General features: G+C 31.8%; 1 protein-coding gene across 1 annotated transcript in view; it reads left to right on the top strand.

Moving 5' to 3' along the window:
- The window catches only part of LOC126772486 (lysine-specific histone demethylase 1A), a 322,515-nt gene extending 309,944 nt beyond the window's left edge, over nucleotides 1–12,571 (top strand). The window contains exons 11-16 of the mRNA XM_050492873.1: nucleotides 814–966; nucleotides 4,623–4,735; nucleotides 5,543–5,666; nucleotides 8,355–8,538; nucleotides 9,518–9,645; nucleotides 10,696–12,571. Of these exons, the coding sequence (XP_050348830.1) occupies nucleotides 814–966; nucleotides 4,623–4,735; nucleotides 5,543–5,666; nucleotides 8,355–8,538; nucleotides 9,518–9,645; nucleotides 10,696–10,844 (851 nt within the window). The 3' untranslated portion in view covers nucleotides 10,845–12,571. The remainder of the gene's footprint in view (nucleotides 1–813; nucleotides 967–4,622; nucleotides 4,736–5,542; nucleotides 5,667–8,354; nucleotides 8,539–9,517; nucleotides 9,646–10,695) is intronic.
- Nucleotides 12,572–24,925: the final 12,354 nt, after the last annotated feature.

Below are 24,925 nucleotides of genomic sequence, written 5' to 3'. Positions count from 1 at the left end.
TTCGAATGTTATCACATTCCGTTTTGGAAAAAAATATATTTAAATGAAATATATTTTGTTTTTAATATATATTTATATTAAAAAAATACACAATCAATTAAATATAAATGATATAATGAAGATGTGATAACTTTTCAAGCTGGTTTAATCAAGCTTGAAAAGTTGATACAAAAACATTATTTTGAAATATTAATGGTTTACGCGGCGCCTGCCACAGTTCGTATCGAGTATCATCAATTAGGACGGTGCAGCGTGATGTACTCAATAACATCGATAAAACAGTTACAAAATCGATGCATTATGCGTCTCTTGTAATTGAATGAAAATTGAAAACTAGGTCACGATCTTTTTTTTTAAAATGTTAGCGTTCAAGTCAATTAAAGAATTAATAACGATACGATGTAGTATTGATTTGATCTATTTTGTTTTCAGATTATGAGACTTTAACATCGGTTTACCGAATTCCATGAAAATTTTCACATTTATGTATTTTTTAATGGAGAAAGTTTTTAAAGTATTGACTTTGGTTCCAGTGCTTTCTGCATTCTACCTCCAAACAGCAATACTATGTATCGTTGTGTCCCGGTTGGAAAAGTGAGTAAACCAGTGTAACTAAAGGCACAAGGGACATAACATCTTTGGTGGTTCATTAGTTATGTATGAAATGGTTAATATTTCTTAGAGCGCCAATGTTTACTGGCAGTGGTGACCACTTATTATCAAGTGGCCCAATTGTCCTTCCACGTCTTGGTTTGTAAAATAATTTATTTTATACAATAAAAACGTAATTTTAACGTATTAATATTGTTGCAGTTCGAAACGGCTATTCGTGCGTTCCAGTGGCTTTATCCGAGGGCTTGGACATAAGGCTGGGGACGTCGGTCACCGAGATATCGTACGGTGGTTCCTCTGTCACAGTGAAGGCTGTCAACCCACGTGTCCCGACCCAGCCGCAGACGATTAAGGGTGAGTGGGTTGAATGTTACCGAGACGTCGCTTGTATTAAAGCAAAGGTCAGGTGTTTAAATAAATCCACTTCTAAACTAATATATATGTCAACAATGTTGTAATATTATTTACACCGTTATCTAACCGTGTATATTTGTCGAAATTTTTATATAATTTATATTTTTACGCTCATCACTGGCACTGGCACTGTTCTTTAGTGCCTTCGGTTCGTGGATATAAAAAATGATATGCTGGTTTAAAGAATATTCTTAATTTTGATATGCAAAGATTAGAGCTTTTATTATTTTTTTATTATACGTAATGTACGGTACAATTGTATTTTTTATTATGTATTACTAAATCGGGGTATAGTGTACTCCTAACCGTTTTTATATTTTTAATTTTAAAATATTGTTATTATTTATTTATTTTTAATGTTTCTATATTTTTTTAATTTTGTAGCAAAAATCAACATCAACAACAATTTTTTTTTTTTATATAGAATAGGAAGGTGGACGAGCATATGGGCCACCTGATGGTAAGTGGTCACCAAACGCCCTTAGACATTGGCATTGTAAGAAATGTCAACCATCGCTTATAGCCAATGCGCCACCAACCTTGGGAACTAAGATTTTATGTCCCTTGTGCCTGTAATTACACTCGCTCACTCACCCTTCAAACCGGAACACAACAATATCAAGTATTGCTGTTTTGCGGTAGAATATCTGATGAGTGGGTGGTACCTACCCAGACGAGCTTGCACAAAGCCCTACTACCAGTAAAACCATCAACCATCAAAGTTGATACGAGACAATGAGATGTACTAAACCACCTCCAACTCTACTACTATTTGAATGATATAAGCTCCTATCGTATAATAAATACAAAAACAAATTATAATTACTTTCGATGTCAGCGTTTTAGAAATATAGATAAATTAATTACAATTTATAAATATAGACATCAGAAGGTCTACGGTGAGTTTTAACCAAAATTTATTAATCTCGTGCTCGCTGTATTTTTATATACATAACATATTTAAACGACTGACTAAATTCCATGATTTATGAAATATAATATAAATAAAATTTAACAAGACATAGAAAGTAGCTGCGTATGTTTATTTAAATTAAAATATAAATTTATCAAACAAATACCCAACGTGTTCGTTTAAAATAAACGATAGAATGAAATTAATATTCTCGAACCGTTTAGCATATTATATTTTTTCATTAAATTCTCGATGGCAAATTATTGTATGACACTGAATCATTGCATCTTTCCGATAGTTATAAAATACATCTATAAATTATAAGCCTTGTATTATCTTACGAGTAAATTATGCTTCGATGACAGATACGTATGAACGCAATCTGTTAAGCGCTCACTGACTTCTTTAACATGAATTTTCTCATCGTTTTTATTCTAATTTCGTTTTAGATTTCGTTAAAGATTTATAACGTACATCATAACCTTTCCACCCAAACAATGTTTTAATATTTAGCTCGTATTAATATTAAACGTTATCATAAAAATACGTTTGTTATCGCGAGTATATAGATACGTCCCGCGTAATAGGCTCGTCGTCTCGCCGAATATATAAATCGAATTTAATACACGATGTTGAAGAAGAGATTTTAAAAACAGGAAAAACAAACGTTACTCGTCATTTTAATGGCCGTTATGAGAAAAATCCACAACGCCGTCGGCGGCTTCTTGTCGTTTCTTTGTCGCGTAGTGATTTGCAATTCTAACGCGTTAATTTTACTTTGACGAGGCGCAAAAATACGTTCGGGCCTCTGTTGACCTGGCGGTTTGGCCCCCGGCTCGCTTGTCGTGCTCTGAGCAATACCGCATTTGCATACAGGCGGAGTCTATCGTGAAAGAGGCAGTTAGACGCTAAAGAGGCGGTACCGACACTCGAGATACGCTATGTGAAAAAAAATTTAAACGCTCCGCTATCATCGTATACTTTTAAAACTGTTCACGGATGGTTAACTCTACTTTGAACCATTAAAGAATATCCAAAGATTTTATTAAAAATAAATATGCTACTAGTATAGATCTTTAACGTAAATTTATTTAAGTTCTTAGAAGCCTTAAAAAACTGTATTTGTCACTAATATTCTTATCGTTTTTTATTTTTTTGTTGTTCTGCTTTTTAAATTACTTGTTAATACTTTATTTTATATACTTTAATACTTGCTAAATAACTTGCTCTGCTTAGGTTCACTCTATGTTTCAATGTTAAAGTGGAAACTTTGTTGGCTTATGTGAGACTTATTTTGTTATCAAATGTTTATATGTTATATTATGCTGTATGTTTCCCAAATAAATAAATAAAAAAATATTTTGTTCTTTTGAAACTTAATTATAACACAATAAATAAAAAAGTTTAAAAGAATATATAATAACGGATCGAAAATTTCCGCCCATTGTTGGGAAAATCCTCTCTACAGATTAGAAGCTGCGACTTCGTTTAACCTAAATTTAAAAAATATTCACAAATATTTAATTTTTAATATAACGTATTCAATATTAAACATAAAACATTAATTATTTTAGCGTGCAACGTTTATCTATTATGCATTTGCTAAATGAAACATGTGGTCGCAATTAATGTAAAAAGCGCTTTATTCGGAATATAGAAGTTGTTGCGGCTTTGTTAGTTAAGGTCTGGCTTTCACGGTGATTGCTTCTAGCCCGCGGCCTTTTCATTTGACGGTCAATCCTATAGGTACATTCAAAGTTATCGTTAGACCATTAACCCTTACAAACACATATATAATTGCATATGTATATGTAGACTATGAAGTTGGTAGATTAAATTGAATATTGCATAAAAGAGTCATGTTTCATTATATGAATAGTTTGTAAAGCAAATTCAATTATTGTAGGGAATAATACCGCAAGCGGAATACACTGTCTCCCATTATTTATAATGTTGTAAGCGAAAACTATAGAATATGTCTTACTTGACAAGTTTATTGAGAAATGTCAGCCTCCAGTTCGAATTGAGTTTTAAAAATTATTAGACCTACAAGCTATCGTTGGTCTAGTGGCTGGCTTATAAGAATTCTGTCCTGCGTTCAAATCCCGATTCGAGCAAATATAGTTATTGTATTTTTCCAAAATTAAACTCTTAAGTTAAATTGCTTTCGATTTGAAATGTCCGTATTTATACTCCCCAGATTCATAAAGCACGTAAAGCCGTTGTTCCTATGCCTGTATACTGTACTCCGGTCATGTCAGATTTTCCGTCTTACTGGATTATGGGGTTAAGAGAAAAGAGAGTCAAATTGTGCTTGCGCACATATTTGTGCACTATTATATATGTGTAGCAAGAAAATTTTTAGGAATTTAATTTAATATTTCTTTATTTAATCAATTAATTTTATTTATGAAGATTTTATTCTTAAATAAAAAAAAATAGGATTCAAATATTAAAAATAACAAATGAGAATCCTTGCAAATATTAAATCACATGAATTTATTTCAAAATGAAATCGAACACCAAAGACCTTTTAAGTTATTACATTAAACATTTTCATCTCAAATTCAATCTACTTATAACGAAATACTATCTCGCTTCAACTCGAGACTCGGGTAACTTATAATAAGTAAAAGTTTTTCTTCTATTAATAATTTTATATTAAATTAAATTTTTCTTTAAGGCGACGTGGTACTTTGCACTCTACCTTTGGGAGTGCTCAAAGTGGCGGTCGCTAACAACGGCCAGAATCAGCAGAACTATGTCAAGTTCGATCCGCCGCTACCGGATTGGAAAGTGAGTATGTCAAAAAATGAACGAGACTGATTTTAAAAATCGAACTCCGTAAAAAACCTTTTTTGTTACGCGTTACGGTTACGCGTTACGCGTGTATGAATGTGAATACATTATGTTGTGAGGGATGTCATTATGTATATGTACACATTTACACATCTTTCATGACAGCTTAGAATACTAAAAAAAATATTCTTCGATTGTTTTAAGTCAGTGAGTTAATCATAAAAATAGTGGGTAATAGAATGTAGAATAAATCTACTTATTCACTTTAAATTCTAGTTGTTATTTTTATAAATATTGTTTACTTGATAATCTATGAATGTATGTACTACTTCTAATACTTATAATTTATATTATACGTATCAGAAATTGTTAATATGTGTTATTGTGTAGTATCTGTATTGTTAGTGATTATTAAATAAAATATATAATTGGTATAATCTATTCTATAATATTATATATCCTAACAGACTTTGTTTAAGGTTGGCTTTATATAATATCAACAGTCATGTCATGTACATTATGTATTTTATATGTTATATCTATATACTATATAATATAATATTTTAAAATAGCGTAATTGTTTTTGGATCTTAAATTAAGTATTAAAAATTTTTGACTTTGAAACTTTTATGTTGCGAAATATTTTTTTATACAAGTAACTACGGCGATTGTATACCTGGCTCAACGATCATAGGTCAACGATCCTTATCTCGTACCGCATAAAATAAAAAAAAAGATTTCTCAGGAAGTCCATGCCAAATGTAGTCTAAACGGTTATTTTAAATTAGGAAATTTACTTTATAGGTGGCTGCAATTAAACGTCTTGGCTATGGAAACCTAAATAAGGTTGTGTTGTGTTTCGAAAGAACCTTCTGGGACCCGAGCGCAAACCTCTTTGGACACGTCGGCACGACTACGGCTAGCAGAGGTATGTTTACGTAATTATAAACTTTGTTTTACAAACATTACATAACAAAGATATATCATGACATAAATACTAGTTGTTTCTTTTAATTTTTTTCGTTTGATTAGCTATTTTGTAATTGTAATGAGTTCGTTAATTTATAGTCTAAATAGACATGATATAAAGACAGAAAATGTTTATTTTTTCTATTTATAATATGTAGACGGACTGGCAAATGGGCTACCTGGTGGTAAGTGGTTACCACGTAAATTCACCAACAACCTTGCGAACTAAGACGTCATGTACCCTGTGCCTGGAATTACACTACTCACCCTTCAAACCTGAACACAGCAATACTGTCTTAGAAAGCACAAAGCTGCTGTTTAGCCTTCAATCACTATTTTTTTTTTATAGAATAGGAAGGCGGACGAGCATATGGGCCACCTGATGGTAAGTGGTCACCAAACGCCCTTAGACATTGGTATTGTAAGAAATGTCAACCATCGCTTACATATCCAATGCGCCACCAACCTTGGGAACTAAGTTTTATGTCCCTTGTGCCTGTAATTACACTGGCTCATTCACCCTTCAAACCGGAACACAACAATACCAAGTACTACTGTTTTGCGGTAGAATATCTGATGAGTGGGTGGTACCTACCCAGACGGGCTTGCACAAAGCTCTACCACCAGTTAAATTATTTCTTAATATTGAGCGAAGTGCTCGTGATAAAATAATAAATATTTAGTGTTATAGGTATTTAAAGAACATTCATGATCACATTTATATAATAAGATATATATCATTACTGGTGGTAGGGCTTTGTGTACTGGTGGTAGGGCTTTGTGCAAGCTCGTCTGGGTAGGTACCACCCACTCATCAGATATTCTACCGCAAAACAGCAATACTTGATATTGTTGTGTTCCGGTTTGAAGGGTGAGTGAGCCAGTGTAATTACAGGCACAAGGGACATAAAATCTTAGTTCCCAAGGTTGGTGGCGCATTGGATATGTAAGCGATGGTTGACATTTCTTACAATGCCAATGTCTAAGAGCGTTGGTGACCACTTACCATCAGGTGGCCCATATGCTCGTCCGCCTTCCTATTCTATAAAAAAAAAAAATTACCTATTTTGGTATTTTCTTAAGAAATACAAGAATATTCAACATCACCTATCGAAAGAGAGCCACACTGTATGTAGGTAAATCAATATGAACGCACTCAAAATCCCGCAAATTCACCGCGCCGGATCTAGAATCCCCAAGGATGATACTCGTAAATTATTTCCCGTTGTAAATAGTGTAAAATGTAGAAACAGCGGTGGCCGACGCGATAACGAATTAAAAGCTGAATAATTTAACGCCACTGAGCAACCCTAAAGGGAGCCTTGAGCAATAAATCACGGCAACGAGTCAAGACAGGCTATTTTTTACGTTATGCTTTAGTACACCTCCTTAGTTCTTTGTTGTGTACTCAGCTAACTTCATTAAGTCCCCACGTCGCTGAGAATACCGGAACAATGAGTTTGTTTTTTTTTTCCTTACCAAATTTAATGTTTTCGTGTAAAAAGATCGGATATCTGATGGCAACGACGTCTTTCCAAAGTTATGTGGGAACACTTGTCCGCATTAAAGACTTCTTATTAAATATCGGAAGATCTTCAGTGTCATTAATAGTATCGTGGTCCTCATTATGACCTTATTAGGTTTATATTCTGGATTAAATGGTCCATTGGTCCAACGTCACACTTATCTTCCTTAATTGCATACAAACATCTTTGTAATCAATATTTGCTATCAATAAATCTATGCGAATATTTATCTTTGGAATGTACTGATATTACAATTAATCGACTTTAAAGGTTTTATTTCTATAATCGTCCCGCTCATCAGATATTCTACCGCAAAACAGCAGTACTTGGTATTATTGTGTTCCGGTTTGAATGGTGAGTGAGCCAGTGTAATTACAGGCACAAGGGTCTTAACGTCTAAGTTCTCAAGGTTGATGGTGCATTAGTGAAATAAGCGATGGTTAACATTTCTTATAATGCCAATGTCTATGGGCGTTTGTGACGACTTATCATCAGATAGCCCATATGCTCATCCGCCTACCTATACAATAAAAAAAAATAGTGATTGAAGGCTAAACAGCAGCTAAGTGCTTTCTAAATATATTGAGTGTATTACTGTCTCCAGGTTTGAAAGTTGAATGAGTTAGTGTAATTCCAGTCACAAGGTACATGACGTCTTAGTTCGCAAGATTGGTGGCACATTTACGGGTTACCACTTACCACCAGATAGCCCATTTGCCAATCCGCCTACATATTCTATAAAAAAAAAATTGTAATTTAATTAAATGAAATAACTCCAACATGATATGAATCATATGTCAGTTATGTAGTTATGGGATATTTACGGCCTAATTTAAATAAACAATTCATAAGTTAAATGTTAGCTTAAATATTACAAGAGATAATTACTATTTTCAAAATGACACTACCCAATATATTATATAGTGTTAAGTTTCTATCTAAATATTTGTAATACTAACTGCCAGTATTTGAAATAAAGAGCGTTCTTAGATTTGCTACCATGCGTCATCATCTTTATCGATGACCACTCAGTTTAAGCTTAAATTAGTTAAACATACATTGATCAGCTTTTCTAAAACTGGATATAAATGATAAAGTGTAATTTTATTAATTACGAACAGGTGAGCTGTTCCTGTTCTGGAATTTATATAGTGCGCCGGTACTTCTTGCGTTAGTGGCGGGCGAAGCTGCGGCTGTGATGGAGAACGTTACTGATGACGTTATCGTCGGCCGATGCATCGCAGTTCTCAAGAGTATCTTTGGGCATGCAGCTGTACCACAGCCCAAGGAGTGTGTGGTCACAAGGTGAGAAATTTATCGAATAAGGAGGTGGTCAAAGGAGGTGGTGTTTCGATTCATGGTACAGCATTAGCTCACTAGACATAAAACAGTCGAGAAGTTAGCTTAACAACTATTATTTAGATTATAGATTTAATAACTATTATCTTGAATAATATCGCCATTTTCAATAATAAACGAATAAAAGCAGTTGAAAAATAAATCGAGGCACTAAATTCCTTTTCGTTTTCCCAGCAATACCTAAATTACTCGATATGTGTCCAATACAAAGCAATACGAGTTGTTATGTTAATAAATTCCATTACCCCATGACGTAGACATGCGCCGGCCTTTCAACCTAGTATTTACAATACTACGCATTTTGTATGCAGTTCACAAAGCTGGTCTGTTGTCCGGCGGACATAAACTGGACCGATGTAAATTTGCGTTGCCACAATTGTGTGTTAATCGCCCTTTGGTACTTCAACCTTAAGTGTCTAAAAAGTATTTGACTTTCTAAACGCTGCATTGCGTGCCCACAAATTGGCATTATGTTACCTGTGTCAACTCTTCTGTTGTCTTCAAAACAAACAATAGGTAGCGATCACAAAATTTGCTCACGGAATGTTCCGTTTATGCATACAATACGGACTATTTGTATTGTTTTGTCTGTTGAATATGACATTATACTCGTTATTTGGGTTATTAAAATGTTTGCGGTAAAGCAACCTTTGCATTATTGAAAAGTCTTATGGTAAATGTCGACCAGCATCGTAAATATCTTTAGGATTTACGTCGTATCTTACGATTCCTTTAACGGAAATAGTAAATACATCTTTTGGATCAGTATTCAGGATAAATTGTATGTATGTAGTTCAATACACTCTACTTGAAAGATTTTTTTACAATTCTATAGAAATTTGAGACTGATTCTTTATTAAGATTCTATACATATATATTTGCTGTGAATTTTATTTTCTCGACGATCAATTTCTTTTTCTGATAGATGGCGTGCAGACCCTTTTGCTCGTGGTTCCTATAGCTTCGTGGCTGTCGGTTCCTCTGGAACTGATTATGATCTACTCGCAGCACCAGTTCCAGATTCAATGGGTGATAATAGATTATTCTTTGCTGGTAAGTGAATTATTCATTATAATTTAGTTTTCCTTACATTAGTTAAAGTGCCTTAAAACATTTTTTTTGTAGGTTTCGTATCTAATGATATTATTCTTTATTTTATTTCGTTATATTTATTTCTGCCAATTCAACAAAATATTTCTTTTATTGCTTTTGATATTTGATTTATTGAATTTTTTATTGAGTTTTTCAACTTTTTTTATGTATTATTAATATTTTACTAAAATTTTCCTCAAAAAGTGTCTTAGGTTCCTTCTGGGAAAATTGATGACTAAGTACACCTTAACTTGTGTGACATACAGAAATCAATCTCCTAATTTGACTCGAATCTCATCGTACTAATGTTACTGTATTCAATAAAACTAAGTCAATTAATATTTCAATTTATCAGATGCACAAGAATGACAATTCAAATTCGAAAGCAAGCTTGCGTTACGATCGGTATTTTCTGGCGATTAATAATTATTATCATTGCATTTTTTTTTTATAGAATAGGAAGGCGGACGAGCATATGGGCCACCTGATGGTAAGTGGTCACCAACGCTCTTAGACATTGGCATTGTAAGAAATGTCAACCATCGCGTACATATTCAATGCGCCACCAACCTTGGGAACTAAGATTTTATGTCCCTTGTGCCTGTAATTACACTGGCTCACTCACCTTTCAAACCGGAACACAACAATATCAAGTATTGCTGTTTTGCGGTAGAATATCTGATGAGTGGGTGGTACCTACCCAGACGAGCTTGCACAAAGCCCTACCACAAACAATAAAATTAGGCAATCAATGGACTCTTCTTTCCACTGATCTTAACCAGAAATAAATTTTGTTTTAAAATCCTAGTGTCAATTCACATAAATGGTTTTTCAATAAATCGTAATGTACAGACTATTAATACACAAAGGACAAGCTGAAATTGAAACGATTAATGTGAAAAAATGTTTACCCGTTCTTAATCAAGAGTGAAGTCATTTATTTCCGAACCGTTGTTAGATTTCAGACAAATATAGTTTTTGTTTATCGATTATACGTTTTGACTTTGACAGGTGAACATACAATGCGTAACTATCCGGCAACTGTTCACGGTGCTTTTCTGTCTGGTCTCCGTGAAGCTGGACGGCTCGCTGATCTTCTAATACCTCAGCCTCCAATAACGAATGCAACCGTTGCAGCCGCTACAGCTAATCATGCCTGATTGCCACCAAAGAGGATGGCACGTAAGAATCATAAATAATTAGACTAACTTACCTTAAGTTACGTTCTGACATCATTATGCGCTGCGTCCTCGACATTAATAGATAAATAAAGACTTCTTACAATTTATTTTATGAGTGATAATGTACTTTTTTAAATGTTTGTGCAAGCGAATTATACATATGTGCTATGGTTGTAGTGTATCAGTGCTTGAAATACTAAAGGGATTTTAACAGGTGGAGGAGAGTATAGCAAGTAAGAGGTAGAATTAAGACAGTAGAAAAATACTACATTACACAAGATTGTACTAGTATTTTTACGGCTTAAATTTTCTTAATAGTGTAAGCTTGCAGTATTTTTATATTTTAATTTTTCGATGTAAACCAAATCGATAATTATAATTGATTTTAATGTTTAGAGATTGGTGAAGCTTATCACTTAGTATGTAGTTTTATTTGATAAATTATAATCTCTCCGTACTCTTTTTTTGTTTTGTTTTAATAATAAACCACTTTTCTTATGCCGTAGTTCATTCAAATTTGATGATACAAATAGCAAGAGAACATTTTTTTCTTTAAATGAAACTTAATTTATATCTATAGTCGTAGTCTTAGAAACTTATGATTCTATCGAGACCGTATTGAATCGAAATTTTATATTGAATATTTTTTTTATTTTATTTTTTTTTATTTCGATTAGTAAGAATAAAATATCGTAAATTAAAGTTTATGTTTAATAATGGCAGTCGACTTAATAAATTTAATAAAATATTTTATTGAGACGTCCGTAAAGATTAAATAAATTCTTTATATACACTAGATATTTAATAAGTAAGGTATTTATTTGAAGTTAAATTGTCAGTAGAATTTTTAAGCAATACTGTTTCAACTCATTGAGAAGAATAAGGTTTTTTTTTAGTTGTTAAACTTGTAGATGTCCATGAATTTGTACAGATTAAAAAGAAAATGATTGTAATTATTCGTACAATGTTGCCGAAAAACAAATTTTATCGTCCGTTAACATTGTAGAATACAAATTTAAATTAAAAAAGAGACAAATAAGGCTCCTAAAAGTTTAAGCTGTTCGCTAGTTAACAGCGATGTTTTAATTAATGTTAGTTTACTTTATTATTATTATTTAACGAACACTAGACAGCTGACGAAGGGAAGTTAACATCAAAATATATATTCAAATATACATAAGCTTTGAAATTTAATTTAAACGGAGTTCTATTTTCAAAATTCTATCATATTTAATTTTTTAACTACAGTCTTTTTAATCTTTTTTTTTTTTAAATAATATCCTGGGACATTTTTCACACACCGCCATCTGATCCCAAATTAAACTTCTACAAAGCTTGTGCTATGGAAACTAGACAACTGATATACTACATATACTACTTTTCTTTTGTAAATACATACTTATATAGATAATTTCACCCAGACTCAGGACAAACATACATGTTCATGCCCACAAATGTCTGTCCTGGGTGGGAATCGAACCTACAACCTCCGAAAGAAAGGCAAGTATCTACCATCCACGCCAACCAGCTCGTCGAAAGCTTTTCTTTTTCTTTTCGTCGAAAATCTGTAATATTTGTTTTGTCTATCTATCGAAACAGATGAAAGTGTTTGACTGTTATTGACTCCACAGATGAAAATTAAAGAAATTATAGTTATTGTCAATTTTAATTAAGGATTTTTTGTATTAAATTAATTTTTAGTTTTTTTTTTTATTTCAACATCATATAATCTTAGAGAATATTGGGACTAATCTGTATTTCAAGTGTATTTTGCGACAATAAAATATATATTGTTTTGTGAAATGATTCGTGTTAATGTCATATTCGTAATATCATAAGCAGATTTCTGCTTATAAAATTACACAGATAAGAAATAAAATGTTTTTATTTTTTTAAATTGTAATGTGTATTACTACAATTTTACAATAGAAGTATCGCTAGTTAATTTTAAGAAAAATGTTTGTGTATCAGCAATAAATTGGTTTTTATAATTAATGTATTTTGTTTTTTTTTTTAATTAATAGAAATATTACCTTTTTTAAATATTATCATTATCTAGAAATTTGAACGAATTTATATACTTCGATTATAAAGTAAAAAAAAATTAGCTCCAGCGAAGTTTAATTCATGGGGAATGTATGTATGGATGTTATTAATTCCTGAAAAACTTATTGCTAATATTTTTATTATAAGTTCTCAATGTATTTCTTATTTAAGCTTATGCTTTAAATAATATAAGGCTTGATTTGCACAGTAATTTTGGTCGCACGATTCTTTGTATTCGAGTGCGATCGTATTGTATTTTTATTTAAACGCGCTAAACTCTGAACCTACGAGTCGGACTTTTATACATGGGCCACCTGGTTGTAAGTGGTCACCACCGTCCGTTACTATTAAGTTCATTTCGCTCAATCCGTCTTCCTAAAATAAATTTAAAAATATAAATGCCATTAAAAGGCAAATATTGGGCAACTCAATTATAAAAACACCTGTCCTCGCCCGTACTTCTAATAAAACTTACTATAAAAAGTGGAATCATTAATTTTGTAGATACAAATGCTGTCTCTTTCAATCATCATACATTGAAATGAAATGAAAATCATTTGTTATGTTATTTAAGAAAAATGTGTTATAAAAATTTAATAGTTGGTTCGTTAGTGAATTGTCAATGTTTTTTTTTAATTCTATAAATGAGTTTGAAGAATCTATATTAATATTTTAAATACAAATATACGTTTCTTTGTTATATATTCATCACAAAGTTACGAACAATGGCTAAGCAGCTAAGTGATTTTACAATTGATGTCCTCCAGACCAATTTCGACCACGCCAGCCAATCTCAAAAGAAAATTAGGCAACTTTATTATATATTATATAGCTAATTAGACATATTATAGTGCATAAGTGTGTGTGCAAACACATGTAGACTTTTTATTCTCTCAGTCTCATAATCCGATGGGACGATCCGAAATGACCGAAACGAATTCAGGCGCAGGCGACTTTACGTACTTTTCGAGTGTGGGAGTGTCTACAATTCTAACTTCCAGACACCGGGCTGCTCCTGAGAATCTTTGACAGAAAAACTAAATAACTTTTTATTAACCTGACCTGGGGGACCAACGAGGCAGGTGGTGGGAACTGGACAAAGATGAAGCCATATGTACGGTGGCATTTACAAGAAAAAAAGACGAGGGCCGAGTGGCAAAATATTATAGTTATTTAACGTGGTGCTATCGTCATATTTTCACCATCGCACCCTTCGTCACTAGAGTTCATTTCATCTCATCACCACGTGGACGTATAAAAATCTCTTAAGACTTAAAATATCAAGTCTCCCAGAAAATATGAGTTATCGAAATGAATGGTTGTAAAAGGAATTTCTAATTAGCGAAACTAATAAATGACACACAAATTATTAATATAAATATATTATTATTATAATATATAAATATATAGCAACAAAGTATATAGTATACGATCCATGACATTATGGCATAAGAGCGACATGCCCTTTCCCGTCACGGCATATGTAGGCAGTTGTAGTTATTCCCAATGAGTCAATAGATTTGAAAAACATCAAAATTAATTCTCTATACATTCAACCTAAAAAAAAAGTTTTTAAAATACAGTACGCTTAAAATTGTAAATTGAATATTTCGTAATATCTATTACTTTAAACAAATGCAGTAAAACTTAATTCGGAAGCATAAAATACAATTACTGTTTTAAAAAAAAGCCGTGTATTTATTCATAGTTGGCCATGTTTACGTGTTGGGCGGGGTATTGACGGATTTATGTGGGCTTTTTAATTACATTTTTAATTATTTTTCAACAACGCTGCCGGCAAATTGAATACGACCAGTGTGAATTGTTGCAGCCTTATCTGATGAAAGTAGTTCAATATACCTAGTGTCATTTCGAAAATGTTTACGGTGGCTTCGATTTTATTGTTAACTTATTTTATAATATCATATTTATTATTAAATGCATGGACGGAAAAAAAACTTTGTATACCCTTATAAATTGGTCGATTTTTTTTAAACATCTGGCAAATACCTACCTCAAAAAAAAAAGACCTCACTGTTTTAGTAATGCTTGCATGATTTCTTTTATTTTAGCCTATTGTGCGTGTTATAAATTGTATTAACTTTTATTATTTAAGTAATTTTATCTCCTTTTACCTTTTACTGCACTGAATGTAGCGTTTGTGTTGGCAGCATATGTACAAGGCGTAGACTGAAAAGCAGCCTAGCTGAGACTACGACCTTTTCACCAAATTATGATATAGTTAACTCTTTTTTTATGGTTATGTACCTTAATTTTTTTGTCTTTGTTTCTTTTTGGTGAATAAACTTATTTATTTAAGATGATGACCCTTGTGCCTGTAGTTGCACTGGCTCAATCATTCTTTACGTCAGAACACAAAAATACTAATTATTCTTGCTTAGCGGTGAATCTTGATACCTAATTATTTCTATTTCTTTTCAAGCACGAACGATTAGAACAATCCATGTACTACAATGAGAACTGATTTCTATCTTATATATTATAAAAGTGGATGTTGATATATCTGTTAGACATTAATCGAATTTAATAATAGACTGTAATTCACCACTAGATGGCTCTCCAGCTCATGAACTTTTATACAGTTGAACTGATCGTAATAAAAATTGGTAGATAAACAGGCAAATTAACGTCTGCCAGGTTTGCTAGTCTGTTATAAAAAAAAAAAAAACAGAGGAACAATTCTAATAATTTTAATGGTTACGATACTTTCCCTATTATATTTCTCTCAAATGGTAACTGGGAACCAATTCTTCTAATTCATAACGGTTACGACGTTACCGATTCTGTTCCGACGCAACCGAATTTCAACTTGATCGTTTTAGTAAATACGGTCAACAATAACGTTAAGATTCAATTGCGATAAAGTGACAATATGTTAGTAGAATCCGTGATTCCATACATCAATACTTACTTTATTATTTTACATATAATTTGATATATTTATTTAACAATTTGAAAGTTTAATAATTATCGTCGGGTGCCAGCGAATTCTATCGAGGCCGATTCAACTTAATCTCTTTGATATATTTACTTACTCTAATTATCTAACGGGGAATCGGAGGTCCTAGACGAATTAATTGTCAAAGAGCTCTACTCTGCTCGATCACGTTTAGGCTGAATAAAAAAGATCTTTGCTATTAAAATCGCTAAAAAAGCTATAGCGAGACCACAGTAATTACGCATTGCGTCATTGCAAGCTATATTTAAAAGTAAAAAATGTAATTGTTGAAGCAAAGCGGCTCATATATATTCTAACGTCTTAATTCTCAATTAATTGCGTTAGGATGTACCAATAAATCTAAGGTGTGTTATAAAACTCTAGTTTGCTTAGACTTGTTACTTCAATCAGTAAATATAATAAGCGACCAAAAATTACATAGAGAAATAAACTGTAAATGTATAGACATATAGTTGATTTTTAAGTGCATGGCAGTTTGTGCTTACTTTGTTTGATGTCTTCAATAGATTTTACTAGTCCACGCCCATTGATAAAAACGCAAGATAAAACTTGGGTTAATGAAGTATTTTTATACGTAACATTTTTTCTCATTGTTAACTGAGCGTAAGCACTTAGCCTTGAACGATTATTAATAGAAACGCTTCTAATTATTTCGTTCGTTTAAAATCAAATATCTCTTAATAAATAATGTCAAGTAGTTTTACGGATTGCTTAAATTTTTTTTTATAGAATAGGAAGGCGGACGAGCATATAGACCACCTGATGGTAAGTGTGCCTGGAATTACACTACTCACCCTTCAAACCTGAATACAGCAATACTGTCTTAGAAAGCACAAAGCTCCTTCAATCACTATTTTTTTTTATAGAATAGGAAGGCGGACGAGCATATGGACCACCTGATGGTAAGTGGTCACCAACGCCCATAGACATTGGCATTGTAAGAAATGTCAACCATCGCTTACATATCCAATGCGCCACCAACCTTGGGAACTAAGATTTTATGTCCCTTGTGCCTGTAATTACACTGGCTCACACCCTTCAAACCGGAACACAACAATATCAAGTACTCCTGTTTTGCGGTAGAATATCTGATGAGTGGGTGGTACCTACCCAGACGAGCTTGCACAAAGCCCTACCACCAGTAAATAATGCTATTTCAGAAACAATACATAAATAGAATATATATAAAGGCTTTTTTAATATAGACGATAGAAAATATTTCACTTCGATAAATCAAATTAAAACTATTATATTGATTATTATTTGAGTTTGAGTTTTATTAAAAAATATTTATTGCCAAATAAATTTCAGTAAAAGTTTTCAGTATGATTTTTGAATTAAATTTTTAATTTTCAAAGAGAGTTCAAAGTTCAAGTTGCAATCAAGTTCAATCCGGAAAAGTGTCACTAAATTTTTACGTGCTTATTATTATTGCTTATAATAATAAAATTACGTAATTTAAATACTGTTATAACAGTATATATATTTAGTGACTATGGTATGGTGCATGGTTGCAGATCAAAGGTAACCGCATCCGTTCATATATATTCTAACGATTTAAATCCCAATTAATCGTGTTCGGATGAACCAATAATTCTAAGCTTATTAAACTAATAATCTTTTATTTATTTCATTCATCCATAAGACTGCACGCCTTTCTCTGTCCGATCGCTTAGTTACAATTAGCCTTACGCTGTTAGCTTTAGAAAAATAGCTGCGTAGCGAGTCCAACTACCGAGGTATTAATATCGGGTGCCAGAGCAATTTATATCAAGTTCCCACTTTCCATTTTGTATAACAACGGCCCTCCCGGCAATTATGCATCAAGATAAAACATTTGTTTGCATAAGATTTTGTTCAAGTGACAAGGTATTAGTGCGTTTTAAACAGTGGGAGATGTTTTGCTAATGAGTGAAAAGGTGTTAGTGAATATTTAATTCGGTGGGGTAATAAGAACGGTTAACGGGAGCTCTTTTGTTAGCCGACTTCAATTAAGGAGATTATTAATTCGGCGTTATATTTTACATATGTTTCTATAAATATGAGTGTATTTTTATTATATATCTTAATTTTATAATTAAATGTTAAATTAATTTATAATTATTTTTATAACTGGCAACATTGAAGTATCAATTGACCCGTATAATTAACACAGATTACTTATATCATAAACAAAATTATGTTAATATTGAATTAATTATCAAGAAGGTTATGAATAATTTATGAATGAATTAATTAATAAGGATGTAACGTGTCGAAAGTGCATTAATGCATATATTAAATAAATAAGATAGGTAATTATTATATTGAAACCAGATGTCCATCCAGCAGGTAATTTACCATTGAACGTTATGCATCAAGGAATGTTTAGAAATATTTTACGTAATACAGAAAAACTTATACAATATTTTATGTTATTTTACAAATCATTCAATTCTTGTCTCACACAAAACCGCTAATGTATTCTAATCCTTCATCTGGATTTTAAATATAAAAAAAATAAAAAACGAGCACTTTTAAATCGAGATTTTTACAATATTAGTACCAGGACGTCCTAGCTTCGCTCTGCTTTAATTATAATTAATTATAAAAAATATGTTTTTTTTTTCGTTTCTCACGAAATATATGTATGTATATAAAGTTAGAAAGATAAAAATTATATAATATATTCGATATTAAATGTAGAGCTTTTTCGGATTGTAGAATCTAAGAGAAGAACCGGCAAAAAACTTTGTCCACTCCACTGGTGCTGGTAATAAAACAATTTCGGTACACAATTTATGTAAAAAAAATCACCTTTTAACTTAGTCTAGACTTAGTTATTGTTTTAAATTGAACTAACTTGTCTGCACAATAATGTATTGTATTGTGGCGTAGTGGTAGAATAACTAATGAGTGGGTGGTACTTAGACGAGACTGGACTAACCCCATCATTAAAATATTTAACGGAGAGCTATTTAATGAAGGAAATATGTACGTATCTGCCAATTATTGAATTTGTCTAATAGTGAATTCCGATCCTAAAAGGCTTATTAATTAATAGTTACCGCCCGTGTGCGAGCGGCGATACGTGTTAAGTATCCTATCCTTTCTGTATCCCTGACAAAGTGTATGAAAAATGTTTTAATGATCGGTTGAGTAATTAACACGTGAATGCGTAACAAATAAACACACTTTTACATTTATTACATTAGTTAGGATTAGGAAACTATTTGTATGCAAAACTTTTTTTTTTCATTTTGTAAGTGAAACGCCAGACTCCAAAACCACATCGTGAAAGTTTTCTAGTCAGTATATTTTAGAATTAAAAAGCAAGACTTTTCTTCCCTGGTCTCATCCCCCTTTCATCCCCCTCGAGGAGGGTTTACGTAAAGACAATTTTAAATAAATCTAGTCTTAGAGAATATACGAAACATATTGTGCCAAGTTTTATCACATCAATGATTAAAAAAAATAGTACGTTATTCTTTTGTTTAATTTTTTTTGTAGGTTAGAAAATTGTTTATCTTTTTCGAAATATAGCCAAATAAAGTTAAGTATTTATAAAATAAAAGAAGTTTGTTCATTTTTTAATGAGCTTTAATAAGTTCTTAATCAAGTTTAATAGAGATCACGCAAAAATTGTATTTCAGATCACTCTAAAACTTTTAAACAGTCTGCTTAGAAGATAGTTGTATAATGGTTGTATACAAAATTTGCATCTTTATCTTGAGTCAGAATAATTCAATTAAGTAAAAACTAAATTAAGCACACTAAGCGACATCTGTAGCTGGCTGTTGAAATTAAATATATCGACGTCAAAACGGATTGAAACAATTTTAGTTTGTGCGATAGATGTCTCTGTAATATAATTTTTGTTTAAATTATCAGGTAGTTTACTTACTTTAATAATTTTATTCTGACAGTTAAAATACATAATTAGTAGTAAGACTTATTTAAAATAATTGTTGCTTATTTATATATGCTTAAGTTTAATTTTCTTTCAATAGATGGCGCTGCACACGTATCTGGCACTGCGCAAGATTGACGTGCGTTTTAATCCACCATGTATTATAGAGATGGCGTTTGTGTAACATTTGTTTTTTTTTAAATAGATAAATTATTTTTTTAATTACGTTCCGTTTACATAATAATACAAATGTGTATATATATATATATATATATATATATATATGAGTACATATATATATATATATATATATATATATATATATATATATATATATATATATATACTCATTACATAACATGTAAACAAATCACTATAATAAATATATAAAAATAGAATGAATAAATTATATCCTTTGTATTGTTTTTCTAAAACTATCTCATGTTTTAGAATTTTTTCTGCCGTAAATTACATCGAAATTCCTATCACATATAGAGAGAGCTGGTTCTTTATAAATTATTATAATAATAATGTTTCAATATTGCTTAAGATGGCGTTTTGGTAACCAGTGCTTACCAAAATTATTCAACTGTATCACAAAGTCATGGTACGATTCTTCTAAATTTCAATGATTGTTTGCTTTAGAAATGGGAAATGAAATTTCATGTCACTCAAGAAATCTTTCTGTCTTGTCGCGCTGCGCTCGGTGAAATTGCCATAATGATTAGCTAGGTCAAATGTCAAGGCAATGAGAAATTATGCTGTGAAATTTTACAAGAAACACTTATCCTATTTAACGAACCGCGAATTAACAATACATATATACTAAAATTCGATAAGCAAATTCATTTGAAATCCGTTTTCCGCGCGGAGTTAATGTATTCAAAACTTTTCGTCGATAAATCAGTGACTGTAGCCATGTCGCTGTTCTCACTTGTTATGTTCGTAATTTTACTCCTAAATCTCGCGAAATCCGATATTCGTAAAGAACACGCCGTTAACGTGACGCCGACAATACAAAACTTCAAAGAATATATGACGAAAATGATAAGAGAGCAAAGCTCCAAAATTCAGATGTTGCTAAAGAGTATCGAAATGAACGCTCAAGCAGTATTAAAGAAAATAAGATATATGAATGAAAGAAAAATTGTATATAAAAAAGATGAATCGGATGAAAATAGAAGCTACATTCCAGGCATGGGTTATCAAATTGAATCTCCTTTAACAGAGGATGTTAAAACTAATAATATTCAAACCGAAGCGGATAGGAGCTTTAGTAATCATTACGTTAGTACTGGATTTGGTGCCAGCGGAAGTCCTAATTACGGCATTACGACGTACCATCATCATTCCATTGGTTTTGATCCGATTAACATTGTGGTTTCAATGTCGCTTTTATCGTTTCTGCTGCAAGCGCTCCAAGGAATCTTAACCAGGACGGCACTACCGACTCCTGTTGTTGAAGCAAAAAGTTTTAGTAGCGATCATTCTGTGAACTGGCTTAAGAAAATCACTGCTAATGATAAAGAGGGAAGGAATTCAGTGTATTTAAGAAAGGATTATTTTAAGAAAAAACTTCACCAAAAAATTTAATGTAAAAAATGATACGTATAAATAATTATCCTGTATATGATACCTTTACCCAGCAAAGGGATATTACAGCACGTAATATGATCCAATTTGCAAGTATTATAAATTGGGCCATATTCAAGATTTCACGTATTAATATTTTATATAAACGGATGATGATGAGATAATTGGGCATGATTTCTCACGTTTATTTTGTTTGAACGAATCTGTTGATCTCAGTGAATCTGTCTATGAGATTTTACATAATTAACGAAACTTACTAAATAAGAATGATAATAAAATCTTATTTCATACATTATATCCATATTTTGTTTGTACAGTGTTTAAAACACTATTTATATAACTTTTTAGTTATCTATAAAAATGACGAAGACCGCAAAATCCAACCGGTGAGCTCTTTAGAAAACATTTTTTACCGGAATTTATGTTTTGTAAATATCCGACAGTTTATTCACACCATATATAATAAAGTTGTAACAAAGTTATATACTGTGTGAAGGAAACAATCGGGTATTTACAAAACCCTAATTCCGGTTCAAAAAACTTTAATAAGCACTTGAAAAGATAAAGCACATTTATATGAATATTTCAACGACAAATTGTTCCACTTTCCACTGAATAATAAACCATGAATAAATTAATAATATTCAAAGATGTTTTGTAATATTGTATAACAAATTTTTCATACTTCTCTTAAGACCACAATGATGGAAGGTCGTCGTTTCGTTCGCCCCAATTCTCTTCTACTTACTGTAATTGTAGAACATCACGCGTGACATAATTTTCATTTCGCTTAGTGTTTTACGACTCATGAAACCAAATTAATATACAAAGTAAATTACTCTTGTAATGTATTCGTAGGTAAAACACAATCTGGCTGTCACTTAAAACGGTTATAGTTTTCTCGTTTTTTAATTAATTTTTTTTAAGTTGTTTTTAGTTTGTCAAGGTTAAATCTTGAGAGCTGAATTAGAACCATTTCCCGTTATACTAAGGAGTTGAAATGTTTCATATTGCTTCAGTTTCAATATTTCGTTTTATGATAAGCTTGACCTGATTCTTAGTCCACAATATACACCAGATCAAGGAACTTCTCATTTGTCAACAGCGAATTATGTCAAAATGCGAAAATAAAAATGCTTCTCCCTTCCATCTTAAGTCCACGCGAGCTGGTTCTCGATGTCACCGCCTAACTGTGACATCAATTCCATCGCGAACAAAGAAATTTGGCAACTCCTTTCTTTGTCGCACTTCCAAAAAATGGAATTCCTTACCAGCTCACGTGTTCCCCTCCTCTTACAACCCGGCTTCCTTCAAACGAGGCGTGAAGAGGCATCTTGCGGGCCGGCAAGGTGAAGGCGGCTAGTGCAGAACGTTTTTCCCGTCTGTACTGGCCGTCGTCGCGTTTGGACTCTACTACCACTTACCATCAGGTGAAGTAGAGTCATTTGCCCTCCCGGCGAATATAAAAAATAAATAAAAAAAATAAATAAAAATAAAAGTTTTTTTACTTTTTTTTATTATTAATTTATTTTACTTTCATATTGGAACTTGGAAGAAATCCCTATTAACCATTTATTTTTTTATTTTTTGCGGTGCACTAAATAATTTGACTTTTATGGCTAAGGCCAGACTAAATCCAATTATATTACTATTTGGTACGCTTTTGCTTGGTTTGTATTATATCCATGCATGTTGGTGCAGTCCTAAGCGCTAAGAGTATTAATGGACGTTTTTTTAATGTTAATTAAAAAAACAAATTTGTAGGGTCTTTTTTACGCTTGAAAGTTGAAACCTGGATATGTGATCTAAACTGTAAATTTTCAATAGTACTGGGAAATACGAATGCTGTAATTTTTATATAAAATATTATAACCGCGTCAGTAAGATTGCGACCATTGGCTTGGCGATTTTATGAAATTATTATTTCCATCCAGATTTATAATTTAGATTTTGCTTAGAATTATTTTAATACTGCTTGCTTCGTTGGCTTAGAGTTGAATTTGAACCCCGGTTCGTGTCATTGAATTTATCTGTCGAAAGAAAATTCATAAACACTCCTAAATTATTACTCTCCCGTGAATAGAATTAATGTGTTTAAAACCGGATATTATATAATTATGAAATGGTGACTTCGGAGTTATTATATCATGGGCTTGACAATAACCCTGCGACAAAAATAAACGATAATAGGCTTGGAGCTAAATAAAGTAAATTATAAAGTAAAATTTCCCATTACGAATAATAACCGTATTTTTGAATAGCTTTTACCTTCAATATTTTCCATCTTATCACTAATTTAGTTATAAGATAAAGACATACTTCTCAGTGATTATACATGTCCTTAAAATTATTATAACTGTCTCGTTTCATTTATTTGTGACAAGAATTTGGTATTTGTATTGAAATTGTGGCAAACTTCACTAAAAATTTAGTGTGTTTTATTTTAATCGTTTTGAAGATAAAAAAGTTATGTTAAATTAAAGAATCACGTTCAACCTTTATTCGTTAAAAATGCTATAAAATAACTATTTAGTTGAATTGGCTGAAACTTTAGCTACGTATAAATGATAGTCTGTAAAATTATGATGAAAGCTTATGGAACAAAACAAAGTTAACAAATGGACACTTTCAGATTCTTCCAATGTAAGTTGAGCTCAGATCCATATGATCAATCATATTAAGCTTATGCTGGAAGGTAGGTCGGTCGGTTAAACGTGTATGCATTGAGTTATATGTAGCGAACGAAGGTATGTCGGAGACGCATGGCGCTCACTGGTAACAGGGACCTGGTAAACTTTCGTTTGTAATATATTTTGTTGGCGTAGTGGCTTATTAAAAATAATGTACATATTACAGATTAAAGAAAAAAAATACATATATATATATATATGTATTTTTATATATATATAATGCATATTTCTTTTGTTTTTCGATACTATACGTTTAGCTAGCTATTGAACGCGGCTTTGCTCGCTTGTAAGTATAGATAAAGGATAAATGTTGTATGGAAGTCAGTGATTTTAAAATAAGAAGCATTAAATGTCATTCTGATTGAAAAATGTTGCAAAAACGTGAAACATTTATTCCTTTTGAGAGCTTCAGTTGCGTGCGCTGCGTAAACAGTTAAAGTTACACAACAATCATGTATGACGGAATGGTTCCCCTTGAGAATTTCTAAAAAAAGTTCGCGATATCATATGCCTGTCTCTCTTGACTCTTTATGGCCTTTTGTATGGTAATCAAATTTGTTCTAAAATAACGCATTATTTGCAAAGTCGTTTTTATAAACATGGCATTAATTCTTAAGAATGATATCGAGATAAGACTATAGACAGTTTTTAGTACTTTTTATAGTTTTGACATATTTAAACAGGTAGTTGAGTAGGTTATTGAAAATACTCATAAGTATTCGTTTTCGGTTTGTAAATAACTTTGTAAGTTAAAGTTTATAGGTTAGATAGGTATCTCGTTTCGTAGCCGCAAATATCTTTATCTATTGGTTTTTTTAAATAGGTTAGTTGATAATAAGTACTTATTTTTTTAATACACAGA

Source organism: Nymphalis io, chromosome 12, assembly GCF_905147045.1.
Source record: "Nymphalis io chromosome 12, ilAglIoxx1.1, whole genome shotgun sequence".
NCBI classification, from domain to species: domain Eukaryota; kingdom Metazoa; phylum Arthropoda; class Insecta; order Lepidoptera; family Nymphalidae; genus Nymphalis; species Nymphalis io.
This window is presented reverse-complemented; position numbering and strand designations above follow the sequence as displayed.